The 15,800-nt window shown below is 46.2% G+C and overlaps 2 protein-coding genes across 13 annotated transcripts in view; both read right to left on the bottom strand.

Annotated features, from left to right (window-relative positions):
• Positions 1–58: 58 nt before the first annotated feature.
• On the bottom strand, positions 59–5,777 carry c2cd6 (C2 calcium dependent domain containing 6). Its single transcript, XM_010892175.3, has 13 exons — positions 5,474–5,777; positions 5,247–5,351; positions 5,078–5,129; positions 4,816–4,964; positions 4,338–4,475; positions 4,197–4,241; positions 4,011–4,079; positions 3,818–3,909; positions 2,982–3,110; positions 2,613–2,742; positions 2,411–2,504; positions 2,201–2,244; positions 59–1,935 (listed from the first exon to the last, which is right to left on the bottom strand). Exons 1-13 carry the CDS (start codon positions 5,543–5,545, stop codon positions 133–135), a joined length of 2,922 nt encoding a protein of 973 aa, XP_010890477.3. The 5' UTR covers positions 5,546–5,777; the 3' UTR covers positions 59–132.
• Positions 5,778–5,948: 171 nt separating this feature from the next.
• nbeal1 (neurobeachin-like 1) overlaps positions 5,949–15,800 on the bottom strand; it is a 48,683-nt gene continuing 38,831 nt past the window's right edge. For 7 of the 12 annotated variants that reach the window (XM_029116700.2, XM_029116702.2, XM_020042285.3 and 4 more), the window contains 10 exons: positions 15,539–15,656; positions 15,026–15,123; positions 14,366–14,482; positions 14,032–14,231; positions 13,673–13,845; positions 13,382–13,476; positions 13,102–13,218; positions 12,838–12,999; positions 11,346–11,494; positions 9,208–10,510 (listed from right to left, as the gene is read on the bottom strand). In XM_029116700.2, the coding sequence (XP_028972533.2) occupies positions 10,219–10,510; positions 11,346–11,494; positions 12,838–12,999; positions 13,102–13,218; positions 13,382–13,476; positions 13,673–13,845; positions 14,032–14,231; positions 14,366–14,482; positions 15,026–15,123; positions 15,539–15,656 (1,521 nt within the window). In that variant the 3' untranslated portion in view covers positions 9,208–10,218. Of the gene's footprint in view, positions 10,511–11,345; positions 11,495–12,837; positions 13,000–13,101; positions 13,219–13,381; positions 13,477–13,672; positions 13,846–14,031; positions 14,232–14,365; positions 14,483–15,025; positions 15,124–15,538; positions 15,657–15,800 lie in introns of all 12 variants that reach the window. The other 5 variants (XM_029116704.2, XM_034289747.1, XM_029116706.2 and 2 more) reach the window with 3 other exon arrangements.

Genomic DNA, 15,800 nt, shown 5'->3' with positions numbered 1-15,800 from the left:
AATTATGGTATTACCTAAAATGAGGATGAAAACAGTGTCTTGCTAAACCACATTTTTATTCATCCTTAGATAACATACTGAAACTAACAAAAACAAGAACAAAATAGAGCTGCCAACAAGATGTATAATTTTCTACATCTTCCTGTAACAGTCTCTGTTTTGCCTGTGGTAAGGACGGTCCTTGCCTGGCGTACTGCTTCTGTGTCGGTCCTTGCCTGGCATACTGCCTCTGTGGCATCCGGGAGGGGGCGAGTTGGGGCTGGGGGTGAGGGGTATTGTGGAGGAGATTGGGGAGAGGGGGGAGAAGACTATTCCACTGCGGAGGGGTGACATGTCGATGTCTGATAGGAGGGACCACTGCCCAGACTCTAAACCACCTCCGGTGGGGAAACTGCCTAACCTGGAAGTGAGTGGGTCTGTGCTGGTGCTAGCTCCTGGTGACTGGGCAATCTTCTCAGTGCTGTTGCCACTGCTGGTCTTGCCTGCAGTCAAAGCTGGGGGGTTGAGCTCACACCACCTGCTGCCAGTGAGCGAGGAACCATTCAGAGTCCCGGTTTCCAGACCCGGAGAGTTCGTGTCAGTTACCCTGGAGCTGATAGTCAGGGGGGGAATGGACAAGCCTGTCAAAGGGCTATCACTCAGCCGGTAGGATGAAGGTGGGGTGGATGGGGGGGAGATCCGCTGGGGGAGAGGTGTTATGGTTCCCAAGGCCGCGGGCAGACCTCCCCCACCTTTTCCTATGGGGATGGGCACAGTGGCAATGTTCTCAGTCCAGGCCCCCAGCAGCTGAGGTGGGGCCAGGTCCCTCAGTGGGGTGGGCCTGAAGGTGGTGCTGCTGCTTGGGCTCTCCTCTTCCCTCTGCTCTCTGGAACTAAGACAGCCAAGCCCCTTCCACCCACTTCCCATGCTGCCAATCCCAGCAGTGTCTCTTTGGGGCGGGGTCCACTCAGAGTCCCTAACTCCTCCAAGGGTGCAACTAGCAACCCCCCTCTGCTCTCGGTCACTGTTTCCCTTGAACAGGCTCTCCTGCCTGGGCTTATAGTAAGGTTTGTACCTGGGTCTTGTTTGCTGGCAATGCCCCTGCTGGTACTTGGGGCTAGATGGCGGGTGATTCTGCTGCTGGTACTTAGGGCTAGATGGCTGGTGATTCTGCCCCTGCTGGTACTTGGGGCTAGATGGCTGGTGATTCTGCTGCTGGTACTTGGTGCTAGATGGCTGGTGATTCTGCTGCTGGTACTTGGGGCTAGAAGGCTGGTGATTCTGCTGCTGGTACTTGGTGCTAGATGGCTGGTGATTCTGCTGCTGGTACTTGGGGCTAGAAGGCTGGTGATTCTGCTGCTGCTGGTACTTGGGGCTAGATGGTCGGTAGTCCTCTTGCTCCACTGTCGGCCCATGCTGGCTCTGTTGGCGCAAGCACACGGGGGAGGCATGGAGGGTTCGTGCCACCTCAGGAGTCAATGTTAGAGAGGAGAGCGACGTAATAAAGGAGGAGGACAACGGGGCGTTCACTTTCTCCTCTTCTTCTCCCTCTTCTGTCAGGGGAATGAGAACAGAGTGGGACGCCAGGTGGTGGGGAACAGAGACCAGCTGGGTGGATTGAGGGATGTGAGTGGTGCCGGGTTGAGATAAGGTGGATGCAGAGGTGCAGGCACTCTCAGGCAGGACCAGGGTGACGTGCCTGGGGTTAGAGTTGGCCCTGGACAGGGCAGGATGCTCCATGGAGCATGAGGCCACACTGCTACAGGGAGATTCCTTATGGTCCAGGGTTGATTTAGGTGTGGTGTCTTGATCAGAAGGGGACAGGCGTGGAGCTGGAGAAGACAGGGCATTCTGGGCAGACTGTGAGGACAGTCCAGAGGCTGCAGCCAGGGTCTTTCTGGGAGAAATCTCAGAAACATCACACACCTCATTCTGACTGATTATGAGTTTGTTCTCCTGCAAGGAAATAGAAAAAGGAAGGGAATTCTGTGTGATCCTGGTTTTGTAATACATTTAGGGACCAGAGGTCTCCAGAAAGACAGTAAAACAAGACAAATTGGTCCCCACAGGGTTATTAAGCCATCGCCACAAGGGAAAGGGATATTTCTAGTTTAGGGTTTAGGTAAACATACAATTGGGTTTGATATTAGAATTGCGGTAGGTTTTAGATTAAGGGATAGAAAAACAAATGCCTGTATGTGGAACTACTCAGGAGCAGTACCTGTTGCATATTGACGCTCTGCATCGGCATGGGTGCTGTCCCATCTGCAATACAAAAATCACCCCCATCATCATCACTGCCACACAAATGTACATCAGCCTGAGGACGCCTGCGCACCATCCATTCTGTCTTTCTGCTGCGCTAACCCGAGTCCTGTGTCTGTCTTAATGTCTATCTGTATGTCTGTCTGTGAGAGAAGGTTTAACAAACCAGTGTCGTCTCTCGGCTTTTTGGCCAGCGAACTCTTTTGAAATTTGAGCAGCGTGGAAACCATATTCGCCTTATTCCTCCACTTAGAGAGAACCTAAAGTGAAACAGACAAAACCGTCGTTCTGTATTATATGACCGAATGCTTCACTACATTTCGAAAGCAATACACCCGCAAACCCAGAAAGACAGACAGGTTATTCACCAACAACTTCTTGTTCACCCTCCATGGGGTGTCGGTTGGAATCCCCCTCTTCAACACTAGGTTTTCCAGGTACTGGACGCCATCCTCAGACGACTCGAAGGCCTTTATCGCCTCATGAATATGCAGCACCCTAAGTATCAAGCAGTTCGAAATGTCAAAACAAATAAATGTGTTCATAACATTATATCTTTGCAATGGTGATGTTGCCTTATGCTTTGGCTCTTGTTAATACATCATGAGAGATTTTGAACAGTCGGAACGTTTCGCTGCTCGAGCTCCTATCCACTGAGGTTCTCAGAATTTGCACAAAACCGCTGAAACCTTTGACCCACGACCTGTGAACCCAGTGAAAAGTGTGATTAACAGTACCTTCCCCTCCTCTCCATACATTTTAGGATGATAGGGGAGATCGGGCTGTCGGCCGGATCGGTGGTTTCTCTTTGCGTCAGGGCCCTGATGAAGTCAGGATAATCTACTGGTTTGGGAGTGACTACATTACTGTAGAGTTGACACAGGGAGAAATATGAATGTTAGTGGTAAATAATACTGAAGTCTGCAAACAGATGTTTAAAACATATCAACATCATATTTTGTTTGGTTTTTGTTCTGACTGCGGCCAAGGGACTCAGTAATATGTTTAGTGTAATACAATCCAGATAGTGTGTATAACAATCCAGATAGTGTGTAATACAATCCAATTCAAGATTTTTGGGGAGCATTTTTATACTTTATTTGATAGAGACAGTGGGAAAAGTTTTTTTTTCTCCTGAAATGAGGATACATTTGAAGTCATCCTGTCCCCTGGAGGAAGTGGCCCAGCCCCTGGGACAAACCCAGACGAATATTAATATTAACAATAACCAGTCCTGTTCTTAACTCTGGGCAACATGGCCCAATGAGGCTCAAAGATATTGGTATCCAAAGTACTGAAATAAAAAAAATAAAAAAATAAAAACTCTTGCCAAGACGTGGGCCTTTAAAATGTCTCTTTCCAGTTGTCCAGGTTTGTTCAGTCATGCATTGTGGAAGTCCAGTGAAAAAAACTCTATGCTATTTGTGAGACAATCAAGTTGGGCTCCAATTATGAGTAGGTCCCTAATAACTTTACTACAACAAAAGGGGTCCCCGGACCCAAGAGATTTGAAAGGAGTGCTGTACGTTATACGGGCCTACGGTATCTGGCCGTGGGGTCGTATGGGTCTCACTAGTGAGCGTCTTTACGTTCCTCTGGTGGTGGACAGCGGAGGAACAGGGAGCGATCCACTAAGCTCTCCATGTCTCTCATAGGATGTTTCAACTAGGGAGTGTACAATAGAAAAGGCACAATCAATTCCTCCTCTTCCTCACCCCCCCCCCCCCCCACAAAAAAAATTAGAACAGATCTTCATCTCCTCTAACCTGGTGGGAGTATCCGTAACCCAGGGATCCATAAGTGATCACCATCTCCAGTTCCAGTTTACAGATGATCTAAGAAAATCAGTCCACCTGCTCTTACTGCCTCAGTCTATACAGAAAACTGTTGTTGACAAATGCAATTGAACATAGCCCACGCAAGGATTGAAGTGTTCGATTGATATTCTGTACCTGCCGCTTGTGCTTCAGATCAACCAGATGGTTCACTTGTGACTTCTAGAGGAACAGGAAGTAGGACAGGAAGTTCATTATTGTGTTGTGAGCCTGAGGGGACAATGTGCCATCCCTATGCCTCCTGTGTGGGTCACTTACGTTAAGGATGTCCAGCAGTTTGACGAAGGTCTTGCCGATGAGCTTGGGAACACCGGTCTCCTTCTCGAAGAAGATGAGCTCCACAACCAGACGGTGTGACTCAAAGATGCCCATTGGGTTATCACTGTTCTTGGGAATCTGAAACCACCACAAGTTTCAATGTTCGTGTCCACGGATAGAGAAACACGCAGATACAGAAAACGATCTGTCTCACAACATTACAGTATTGTAATTGCAGGTCCAATAGTTAGGGGCCCAGTGTTTGGGTTGGTCATGTCACATGACCTGGATTTGACCTTTTATTTATATTTTTTTTACTTGCCTATTTCATTAAACCTTCCACTTTTCTTTTCATATAAGATGGCTCAGCATCATCCTCAGATTTGATTGGTATAACAAGGAATAAGCACAGACAGAGGAGTTGGCAAGACAACCAACGCACGTGGCCAACTTGGGTACTACTTTAGTGCCTACTAACCTGTATGGAGAAATGCTTCCACTCGTTGAAGTAGAGGGGGAACTTGGTCTGGCAGGCCTTTGGGTCCTTGTAGAGCTGGACCATTGTGCACTTCACCTTACCGCCAACACTCACCCTCAAGAATCCCTGGGTGCCTTTTTTTATGGAAGCTGGGATCTCAACGCTCAGTAAAAACACTTCAGTAACTTAGCAATGAAACACCACACTTTACCTTATTTTGAGGTCTAATGACATGGATTGCGTCAGGGGCAACTGAGGATACAGTTCTTGTTGAACTCCTGGCAGTTTTTCACATGGACTGTTAGACATGCTTTCTGTATTTGAAAAAATATATATTTGTACCCCTACTGATCTAATAATAGGTGTATTCTAATTAACTGTGCATACTCATTTGAACAGACGAAAGGGCAGAATAATTAAAATGCTATCACCAGTGGGTCTCGTGGAATTGGTAGGGGAAGTTCCTTATCTACTTGTTCATCATCTTCATCATCTTCACCACAAGAAGGCTCAGCTATGGATACTCTCCTCAGCAGCTGTGAGAAGGAACCAGGTAACAACGGTCGTGCCGACTGAGATCATTATGTTCATCTACGAAACAGGATTTAATGCCTGTAGATTTCAAGACAGATAAACCGGTTTAAAAATCAATATTTACATTGCCAATGCGATTGACAGATATTCCATGCGCTGGTGGGCTTTGGGTCTTCGATGCCACTGGTTCTCCCATGATACACCTGACGCACCCGTTTAGCGATTTGTGAAAGACATTAGGGAAATCTATGCAATCGTTGCAAATAGGAAAATGTAAACTGCAGGACTAACTAGCTAGCGGGGCCTCAACTAAACTTAAAAAAAAAGTTATTAGCGTTGTTGTCAGGGTAGCAAAAAACGAACGTAAACACGCGCGGCGTTATGGTCTCTATCCACGAACAGCGGTATTGGTGCTAACAGATAGGGCAAAAAATATATATTAACTACCCACTTTACAACCTAATAAGCATACATTGTCTTGGTTGTTTGTCACCACCTAGTGGACTATTTAGGTAGTGTTCTAAAACATAAGGCCTGCATTGCGTGTTCATTCGTCATTTCACAGTTTCCACATAAATGAGTAATAACAGACATATGCATATGATTTTCAAAGACTTTAATGATTACTTTCCACTTGTGTATACAAAGCAGTTTGTACAGAATCGATCAAGGAGACAATTAAAACAATCTTACAATTTAGTACCTGGAAAGTGCAAAAAGTACATTTCAAATAAAATGAAATAAAAATCATGCTGTACATTATATACTTGTATTTATAAATAATCACAGATATACACACACACACAGATTTTGGTGACAGTCACAGAGAAAGCAGCCAAGATAAGACACCAATATATTTCAGATTTGTAGTCAACTTAGTTTAGATACAAGTTCTTGATTCTAGGAATGCTGCTGTCCATGGGTTTTCCTGGAGAAAGGGTTCAAAAGAAATTCTTCACCCTAACCGGATAAATGGATGTATGATGCAAAATGCGTATAAAGGCACTCCATTTGTTTCAATGGTGGGGTTGGAAGGAAGTCCCTCAAACATTGTGAATAGTGCTCCTGTCTGCCTGGCGAACTATGTTTGAAAAAAAGAATTGGAAAAAATATAAAATACATCCTTTGGAAAATAATTAATAATTATTAATTAACAACACCCTGGTATACAAACTCTCCTTTAAAACAGTGAATATGTCTGATCCCTAGTCTTAAACCACCATATAGTCAGAGTTAATGAATCTCATTCCATAATATACATTAAGCACTCACTGCCTTGAACTATAACCAAGGCAAACTGACTTGATGCCCCACATGTGATATGACAATGATAATGAAATAAGGAATTTGGCGTTAAAAAATGCTGTCATCATGAACACACACATGCACACACACACACAATGCAAAAAACAAACAAAGAATCACTCAACATGACAACAGTCTTTTTGATTTGACAGAAGTACAACAATCATAAGGATTCGTAATCTCAAACTGCATTGACACGGGCAGATAATTCTGATATTTGACCTATTTGTTGGAAAAATATGTGATTGGTTCAAAATAGCAATTCAAAATAGCAGAATTAGGCTGCCTGTGAAAAAGCAAACAAACATACAGACACATCAAATCTCACCAACCACATAAGGCCGGGCTGACAAATGCACGGTCAGCGACATTACTACAATTATAGATCGTCAAGGACAGTTTTTCAAAAGCTATAAACCTAGATTTCAACTATCAGATTGGATTAAACACATCATTTTATTCTAATAGAACTGAGAAACAATTGACTTGAAAAGCATTTAATCCTATCTGATCATTGGAAATCAGAAGGATATCATTGGAAAAACTGTCCCTTAAGGATATTTAATTAGCCTGGGAACCAGACTGATGTAGCTACATTCCACCAAAGCAATAGTGTGTGCAGCGTTCGGTCTGCTAAAACCAGGCTGCATCCTTGAAAATCTAGAGCAGTTACTGGATCTGAAAACAAAAGCTGACATCATAACTCTCAACTAAGAGCCAATCAAGGAAGGAAGAAGAACACTGAGGTGATGCAAACTGTTAGAAGGCAGCTGATTGGGCCGTCTCATGGCAGAATATGTCTCATCTCCCATTCATGGGAGTCCCTGTCAGAACACCAGGAAGACTGGAGATTTTCGTTGATCAGCCGGGACAAGATGAGGCTGGAATGTACCAATGCAATCATCAGAGAAAACAAAAATGTATTGCTGCAACACTGAAACGCTCATATCTGAAAAGCCCTTAGAAAGTCTCCCCTTCTGTTTTGAAACATGGTTTGATCCACTGTGGAAGCCTGCGAGAGGTTTTTACTATAAACACAAATAATGTAGTGTTCATTTAAATAGCCTATGTCTTAAAAAGTTTTTATTCTTCATAAATAAACATTGATTCAAGTAATGTAAAAACATTCCGGGATTAATGGGGACCTTTACATCTAGGAATACGCCAGGTGACGTGGCGTTCGCCTCTAGATAAGCATAGGGTCTCCAATGTGATGAGTTCATGTGAGGAAGCTTGCCGTGTGTATAAGAGGGTAGTGTTTGACTGAGCTAGTACTATGGGCACACTTTGCCCTAGCCACTACTAGACCCACCCTTCTCTCTTCCTCTGTCAATCTAACTGACTTTGGGTGCGTTTCAGGTGGCCTTGTTTGCGGAGAAGTGTGACATTTCAGCAACCACGCTATTGTGATAGAGAATTCAAGGATGTTCAGCACAATCACCCCCCATGTAAAAAGGCGAACTGGAACACAACCAGAAGCTTCTCCAATAGCGAGGAGATCCTTGTGCGTGTACGTTAGCAATCAGGTGTAAGTGCTCGGCTTAGTTTGAGTGTGTTTGCTACCTAAGGGCTTGGTCCTTTATGCTAAGTGAAACGTGGGCTGGAAAGGCTGTGTAAAATACAACATCAATAACCCATGGAGCTTCCCGCCCATCTGTGAACCCACCAGCCCCCGACAACCTTCCTCAGTAACCTAAATAACCCAGAAGAAAAAAAGAACACAAACATTGTTTTGTAGCTGAACTTAGGCTCTTACTACTGGTTCTCAATGCTGCATAGGATAGCAGCCCAGAGGCATTGACCAAACTCCATAGTAGGAATGGAAGGCTAAACCATTTAAAAAGGCCACAGGAGAAGGTAAAAACTGGGGAGACCCCCCCCTCACACACACACATACACACACACACACACAGACAGACAGACATAGTGTACATACACAAATGGGTCAACTTGGTGACCGTAGAAATAGACTTACTAAATCTGAAATGCCCATTTTAGTGAATGTCATGTCATGGGTGGTCCAGAAGGAGTAACTCTATTTCTATGTCGGTGATCCCCTCTCCCTTCCGGATGGACAGGTCAGAGGTCAACATCAGATGGCTGGATTGCTTCTTTGCTGTGGTGGGCTGGACTGACCTAGATCTAGTGGTGATGACCATCATGACGACGATGATGATGGGTTAAGAGCCATGCGTGGTGGTGTGGATGATGAAACGTTGTGACGGGGGGGGGCGCGCGAAACGGCCTTTCCATCAGACACTCGGCGCCTGCGTCTGTTGTTCTGATCGGACCCGCTGCATGTCCTACAACCGCGTGACCCCAAAGCAAACGCACAAACACAGATAAAATGCACTCGAACATGCCTGACTTCAAACCCTCGACGGGGAGGGTGAATCCCGGGAAAACAGCCACAGGTCAATCGAACGAGAGGTTCGGTCTGATCGAGTTGAATGTGGTGATTGGGGGCGCTGGTGGGCCCGTCTGGCGGGCAGAAGGATGAGGGAGGGGTAGTGACAGAGGGGAGTTGGGGGGGGGGGGGGGTCAGTTCTGGTTGCGTGTCGGTTGGTACTCGGTCTCTCCTGAGGAGATCTGGGTCAGGCGCTTGCTGGAGCCCCACAGCTTCCGTGTGATCTGCCCCGAACGCATCTGAGGAGAGTCGAGGAAAGGAGGAGGAAAAGGACAGGAGGAGGAGGTGCAGAGACGGAAGAGGAGAAAGGGTGAGGTCAAAGAAAGAAGAGGGACGTGATTTATGATTGGTTAGGTTCATAAAGGCTTGAATGACTTAATGTCAGTTCAAAATCAAAGCTCCGTTCACTTTGACGTGAGTCAATTTGTATAAAAGGAAAATGTGAATAAGAAGCAGCAAGGGGATTAAATGATTCAACTGGCTCACGGTGATTCTTGTGTTCTGATTGCATAACATGCGGTTATCATAGAAAGAACAAGACATCATTTGATATGATAACTATGAGGAGATGGACATCAGGGTTAAACCATTTTCACCCGGGGGGGGGGGGGGGGGGGTTACATTTTAACCTAGTATAGCTCGTTATTGCTTTACTTGTCATTAAAACTGTTAATATGGCTTGGATTTGCAGAGGCTTTCACAGCTTTGTCACAAATACAACAGTTAAACAATATGAATTACACTTCCAGCGAATGACATGGGACCACATTATCCCAAGGCAGGTCTGATACATATCTCTGTTAGAATGAGGTAAACAGAAGACCGTCATATCACAGTAATATTACAGGAGGGCGCATTCCATTCATTCACAAAGGTCTTACGAAATGTCGGAAGTGTTTTACCGACTGTCTCGACCAGGATGAGGGTGGAACAATCAGGGTAATGATCAGGACTCAGCTGAGAAAAGGTTTCAAATGTCTTGCAGTGGAAAACCAAACCCACCAAACTAACGAACATGATCCAGGGGATTGTGAATAAGCAAGGACGGGCCAATTCTGAACTCATTATCGGGAATGAGGTGGTGGTTTCGGGGCCGGGTTCACAACGTTCTCCCTCGGGGTTGCAAACGGAATTGGAACTGCGGTGAACCGTTGGGGTCAGGGGTCAGGGCCCTGGGGGTTGAACATTAGCTTGTCCCGGAGGCTGAGGCGGCGGGCAGGCGATCGCACTCTCAGGGGGGCCAACAGGGGCATGGTCATTAGGGGGGAACCCTCCAGGCTCTGGGCGATGTAGTTTCGGAAGGAGCTCTTTACCTCGGCCGGCTTGCCCACGCCCACGATGATCAGCTTGCCGTCCTGCAGGCCCGCCAGGATGTGGCTCTGCTCCTTGGTGACCGACACAGAGCACACCGGCACGCGCATGGCCATTGGGGTGGCACAGAGAGACAGGCTGCAAAGGGGGGGGGGGGGGGGTGACAGTTGGATTAACCTCAATAACCTGAACCTTTATGCCTAAACCTAACCCCTAAACCTCCACGCCTAAACATAGTATTTACCAGAATTCCCTTAATGTGTAAACATAATCCTAAGGCTAAATCTAACCCTACACCTAGTCTGATAAAGCTTATATACTTATCAAAGTTAGGACCGGTCAGATTCCTCACTTCAAACAATGTTCCTTGTTTTTTTAGTGTAGTGAGGAGTAAAACAGGAACACACTTGCGTTGCATAACTACTAACCTTTTAAGGAGTAAGTCATTTATATTGAAAGCCTAAGCCAGAAATCTTCAAAACAACACCCATCCCTCCAAACCTAACTGGAACCCAAAAAATAGGCTTTGAAGGAGGTGAGGAGCCCAGTTCATTCCTTTGTTTAGTATACTGTTGATGACCTCTGGTCTAGTAACTCACTACACATATTCAGACAGACAGCGAGCGGCAGACAGACAGCGAGCGGCAGACAGACAGCGAGCGGCAGACAGACAGCGAGCGGCAGACAGACAGCGAGCGGCAGACAGACAGCGAGCGGCAGACAGACAGCGAGCGGCAGATAGACAGCGAGCGGCAGACAGACAGTGAGAGGCAGACAGACAGCGAGACGAAGCGACAGAGAGACGAAGCGACAGAGAGACGAAGCGACAGAGAGACGAAGCGACAGAGAGACGAAGCGACAGAGAGACGAAGCGACAGAGAGACGAAGCGACAGAGAGACGAAGCGACAGAGTGACGAAGCGACAGAGTGACGAAGCGACAGAGAGACGAAGCGACAGAGAAAACATGGTTACCTGTACAGGTCACGTATGGAGAGGAAGCCCTGCTCGCTCCCGATGACCAGGTACTCCCTGGACACACACATGTCAGTCACCTGTTCCTTCAGGACCTCCGTACGTAGGTGCTTCCCGTTAACAGAGTACAGGTGCAGGGCATTCTTATCCTGCACAGACACATGACATAATTCAACAGGACATCACTTTCATGTCCTATCTAGGAACATTCTACATCTTGGAACTAGAAGGTTTAATCTGCAACGTATTCAGCATAGACATCCTTGTGGTATTCCAAAAACCACAATTCATTATATTAACTTAACAAGAAACCAGGCAAGCCTAGTTCAGCTGGCCCGCAATAAAATGCGTTAATTGTGGCGGTCCTCTTGAGAATCGAACCTGGGTCGCCCCCACACGAAAGGCATTGACGTTAACTACTACTTGCATATTTTGTTAGAAACCATTAACTAGCGTTAAACTGACTAACATTTCTTATTAAATTTACCTCCACCACAAACAGTATCTATGAACTGTATGACTTTTGCCACTGGCCGTTTTGAAGTCACGCACTCACTCAGTAAGAGACATTCGCTCTTCTTAGCCGGCTACGCTAACGCGTTCCTGGTAAAAATAATACACAATAAAACTTCCTTTCTTTCATCTGCGTAACTAAGAGATGTGGTCATCTCCTTCAGCACATCGATGAACACTGGCAGACAGAGGCAAGATCACTCTTATTTCCTGCTTGTAGAAATCGCACACTCAATTTCTGTACCAGCCAAAACAACGAGCAGTGAATTGTGTAGGGAATCACTGTGCCATGAATGTAAGAAATGCAGTGGGTTTGCACTGAAAAAGGAGTAATTAAGATCTTATTTAATTCAATTCACTTAATTCACAGTGTGAACCCACTGCATTTTATATTTCTGATTTAATAATACGGGTTGTTAAGCACAAACAAAACTACTTGGGAGAGGATGATGGTACTATTTCTATTAAATCACTACGCCATCCAAATCCTTGTGAAATATCTTGTAAATAACAAAAACAGCCGTTTGAAGCCGGTCGACCAAAAGTGAAAGGAAAACTCAAGTGTGGTTTTTATGTAGAATGCTGTAGCTACAATTCATCTAGATTTCACTAAAATAAGAATAAATACTAGACATTTCTCATTTCAAGCCAGTTATCTCAATCATTTTGTTTTGCAGATTGAACCATGTAGTCCCAAGCTCTCAAACCCAAGTCACAATTCACTAAACATGATGGGGCATTTCATCATACCCAATGTCATATTAACTATATGCACAACTACATTTAACTAATTAACAAACTGTCTACTCAACTCATTCAACCTGTAACTAAATAACTAAAAACAACACTTAACAAAAAACTAACTAAATACCCAACCTCATCTGACTCCTGAATGAAAACAGGATTAAGACTTTAGAGAAAAATAATGACATTCTCAGGAACCAATAGAATGACTAGAGACTGAGGAGTGTGTGTGTACCTTCAGACTGGCCTTGGCCTCTACACAGGTGTGGACGACCACACACCCCTCATAGGAGATGGCCAGGTGCTGGATGGACACAGGCAGGGAGCTCTCGCAGGGCGGCCGGAGGCATCGCATGTACTGACCCCGGCGTACCGTGTGGATGGTGACTGTGCCATCCTGGTAAACACACACACCGGTAAAGCAGATCAGATCCACGTATTCACCAACATCCCTCTATCCATCCCCCCCCCCCCCTCATTCATCCTCCCATCTCCTCACCCGTGACCCAGAGACCGCCATGTCCAGCTCCGTGCTGATGCTGACGCTGACCACCTCGTCGGTGTGTCCATAGAGCACCTGCACTGGCTTGGGACACAGCCCCACCGGAGCCCCGCCCTGTGAGACACACAGACGACACGCTGACACACCAGGCCACTGTTCGGGAAGGGGGCGCATCGTCCCGGGAACCCTCCGCCACCCAGTGGACGTCACCCGCCTGCGGGCGGACGCGTTTCCCGCTCAGGGTTTTCCCATAATGCCCCTGGCCCGGTGCCCTCACCTGCTGCAGGATCTGCCACACCATGCAGGTGGTGTCTCTGGAGCCGGAGATCAGGTGGATCCCGCAGTAGTCTGTTGACAGGCACGTCACTATGTCTGTAGTGTGGGGGGGGGGATCAAGACATAGATGCAGAGAGAGAATGAAAGGAGAATGGAAGAAGAGACACAAAGAGGTAACGTCAACTAGTAGCTAATCCAGAGACAGGACTACATCAATAGGAAATACTCCAGTATCAAGTCGCGAGGTGTGTGTCTTCCTAAGGCCAGGAGGTGTGTCTTCCTGAGGCCGTACCCATATGCCGGATGTGCTGCCCCACGGTCTTGCCCTTGCACAGCGAGGTGACCCGAAGGCTGTTGTCCCAGTGGCCGCCGCTGAACAGCAGCTTACCATCATGTGAGACCACAAACAGACCCGATGTCACCTCCATGCCGGGAGAGAACGGCCCACTCAGGTACCGCTGGGTCCTAGAGAGAAGAGGACGAGAGGAGGAATGGAACAGAACAGGTGAGAACGGCTGTAACAAAATTCAAAAACGACCTGTCAAGTTAGGCCAGTTAGTTGATGGCGAGATATACATTGCTATTCATCTCTCCAAGTGTCCTTGCAAGATGTCAACAAGCCAGAAGGAAGAGCATCATTTGAAGACTCACTTGGGGTTGGTCACGGTCGGGTCCTTGATGAAGGTGAAGTAGTTGGAGATGTTCTTGTCGTAGGGCAGCCAGCCATGGGTTCCCATCAGGCAGTTCTGGCTAAGGGTCACCATTGTGTCTGGACTGCCCTGGGTAATGAAGGAGTGCGACTGGTTCTTTGGGACCACAGCCTTAACCAGTGCTACATTGTCACTGATGCCCTGTAAAGTGGAATGTATAAATGATTAATTTCAAAGTTCTCACAAAGTGTTTCACAGTAAATAACAGTGGCCTTTCACCATTTTAATATGCTTATACTATTATTATTATTACTATTACTATTATAACTACGTACCTCGACAAAGAAAGACTTGAGTTCAGTAAGATGCTCAAAGATGTTGAGCGGTGCAGCATCCAGGCGAGCCTTCCTCTTGTCCACCTCCTCCAGGTTTAGACGTGCAGGGTGAGGCTCCTACAGACATCACATTCATCTCTCCTTTTAGAAACCGCTATGGTCGAAGAGCCACGCAACAGAACCTCACATCTATTCTGATCCGAAGTTCATTCTGTTACCAATCAGCCGTTTCATACACTGGTTGAAATAATGATACACTCGGTTGTCAATGGAGAGAGAAATTCTATTATTTATTGCAGCATTTGATAGGCAATTGTTCCTAATGTTTCAGGCTCGATACTTGTTCTTACAAACTCGAGCCCATCTCACTCAATCTCAAAGAAACTTACGGTTGTACCTCAGGTTTATAGGCATGCCAAACTGAATACACATTAGCCCAGTGGCTATTTACTGTCACGCTTTAAATGAACGTGACTTCCTGTGTACGCATAAACAGATGGTCTTTTGATATGTAAACATAAGAATACACTTCGACAATTCATTTGTTTTACAATGGGCTTATATAAATGCTACTGTTTCCCAGGCGATAAAGGGGACTGTCAGAGACATACAGATGACACAGGATTCTAGTGCACAGCCTGGCCAGCTGTTTACCAGTACCTTGAGGAGCTGGCATGGCGTCTGCCCAAAGTTACTGATCATCCCTTCCACAGCTTTCCGCTCCTTCTCGTCAGTGATGGCATCTAGATCCACTGCCCCTGTGGCAAAAACAATAATAGTTAAAAGTAATAGTATCTGTGCTAATGTATGAGTGATTTTAATGGTTTAATGTTAGCATTTCTACATGTAATTTGCTAAGTAAAAGTATCTTCTAAAGCAGTGGTTCCCAACCAGGGGTACTAGGACCCCTGGGGGTACTTGGCCTCTCCACAGGGGGTACTTGAAAACACTCATGACACCATAGACTTACTAGTGAAATGAACATGAGGGGGTACTTCAGGGGTACTCCAAGCAGTGCAAATTCTTTTTGGGGGTACAGTAACTGAAAAAGGAGCCACTGTTCTAAAGTGACCAAAATGTGACCAAAACTGTTCCTGTACACGTGGAGACTCACATAAGCTTATATGCTATAGTAAGAGTGGGAGTCCATGGTTTTACTGTTAGCATCTGTACCTTCGTAGGTGCAGTAGTAGAAGACATTGAGTGCCTCCACAGCCGCGGGGCCCCTCTGCTTGTAACCGAAGATCAGATCAATCCAGTGGTGCAAGTTGGCCGACACGTATTCAGACTCCTGCCACCACAGCAAACATGCATGAGCGACACAACACACAAACGCAACACGTAAAAAGACGGCAGCACACACCGACGTGCACATCCCCGGTCACACACACTAAAAAAGGTCTGCCATGGTCTGTGAAGTGCATTTCTCCTGCAA

Source organism: Esox lucius, chromosome 22 (genome assembly GCF_011004845.1).
Source record: "Esox lucius isolate fEsoLuc1 chromosome 22, fEsoLuc1.pri, whole genome shotgun sequence".
Lineage (NCBI taxonomy): Eukaryota > Metazoa > Chordata > Actinopteri > Esociformes > Esocidae > Esox > Esox lucius.
Note: the sequence above shows the minus strand (reverse complement) of the source record. Positions and strands in the feature narration are given on the sequence as shown.

Coding starts and splice junctions, on each gene's coding strand:
- c2cd6 (XM_010892175.3), bottom strand. CDS start 5,545: ATGGGAGAACCAGTGGCATCGAAGACCCAAAGCCCACCAGCGCATGGA. Junction 4,476..4,815: donor GGAAGCATTTCTCCATACAG/GTTAGTAGGCAC, acceptor TGGTGGTTTCAG/ATTCCCAAGAACAGTGATAA. Junction 3,111..3,817: donor GAACGTAAAGACGCTCACTA/GTGAGACCCATA, acceptor TCAACTCTACAG/TAATGTAGTCACTCCCAAAC.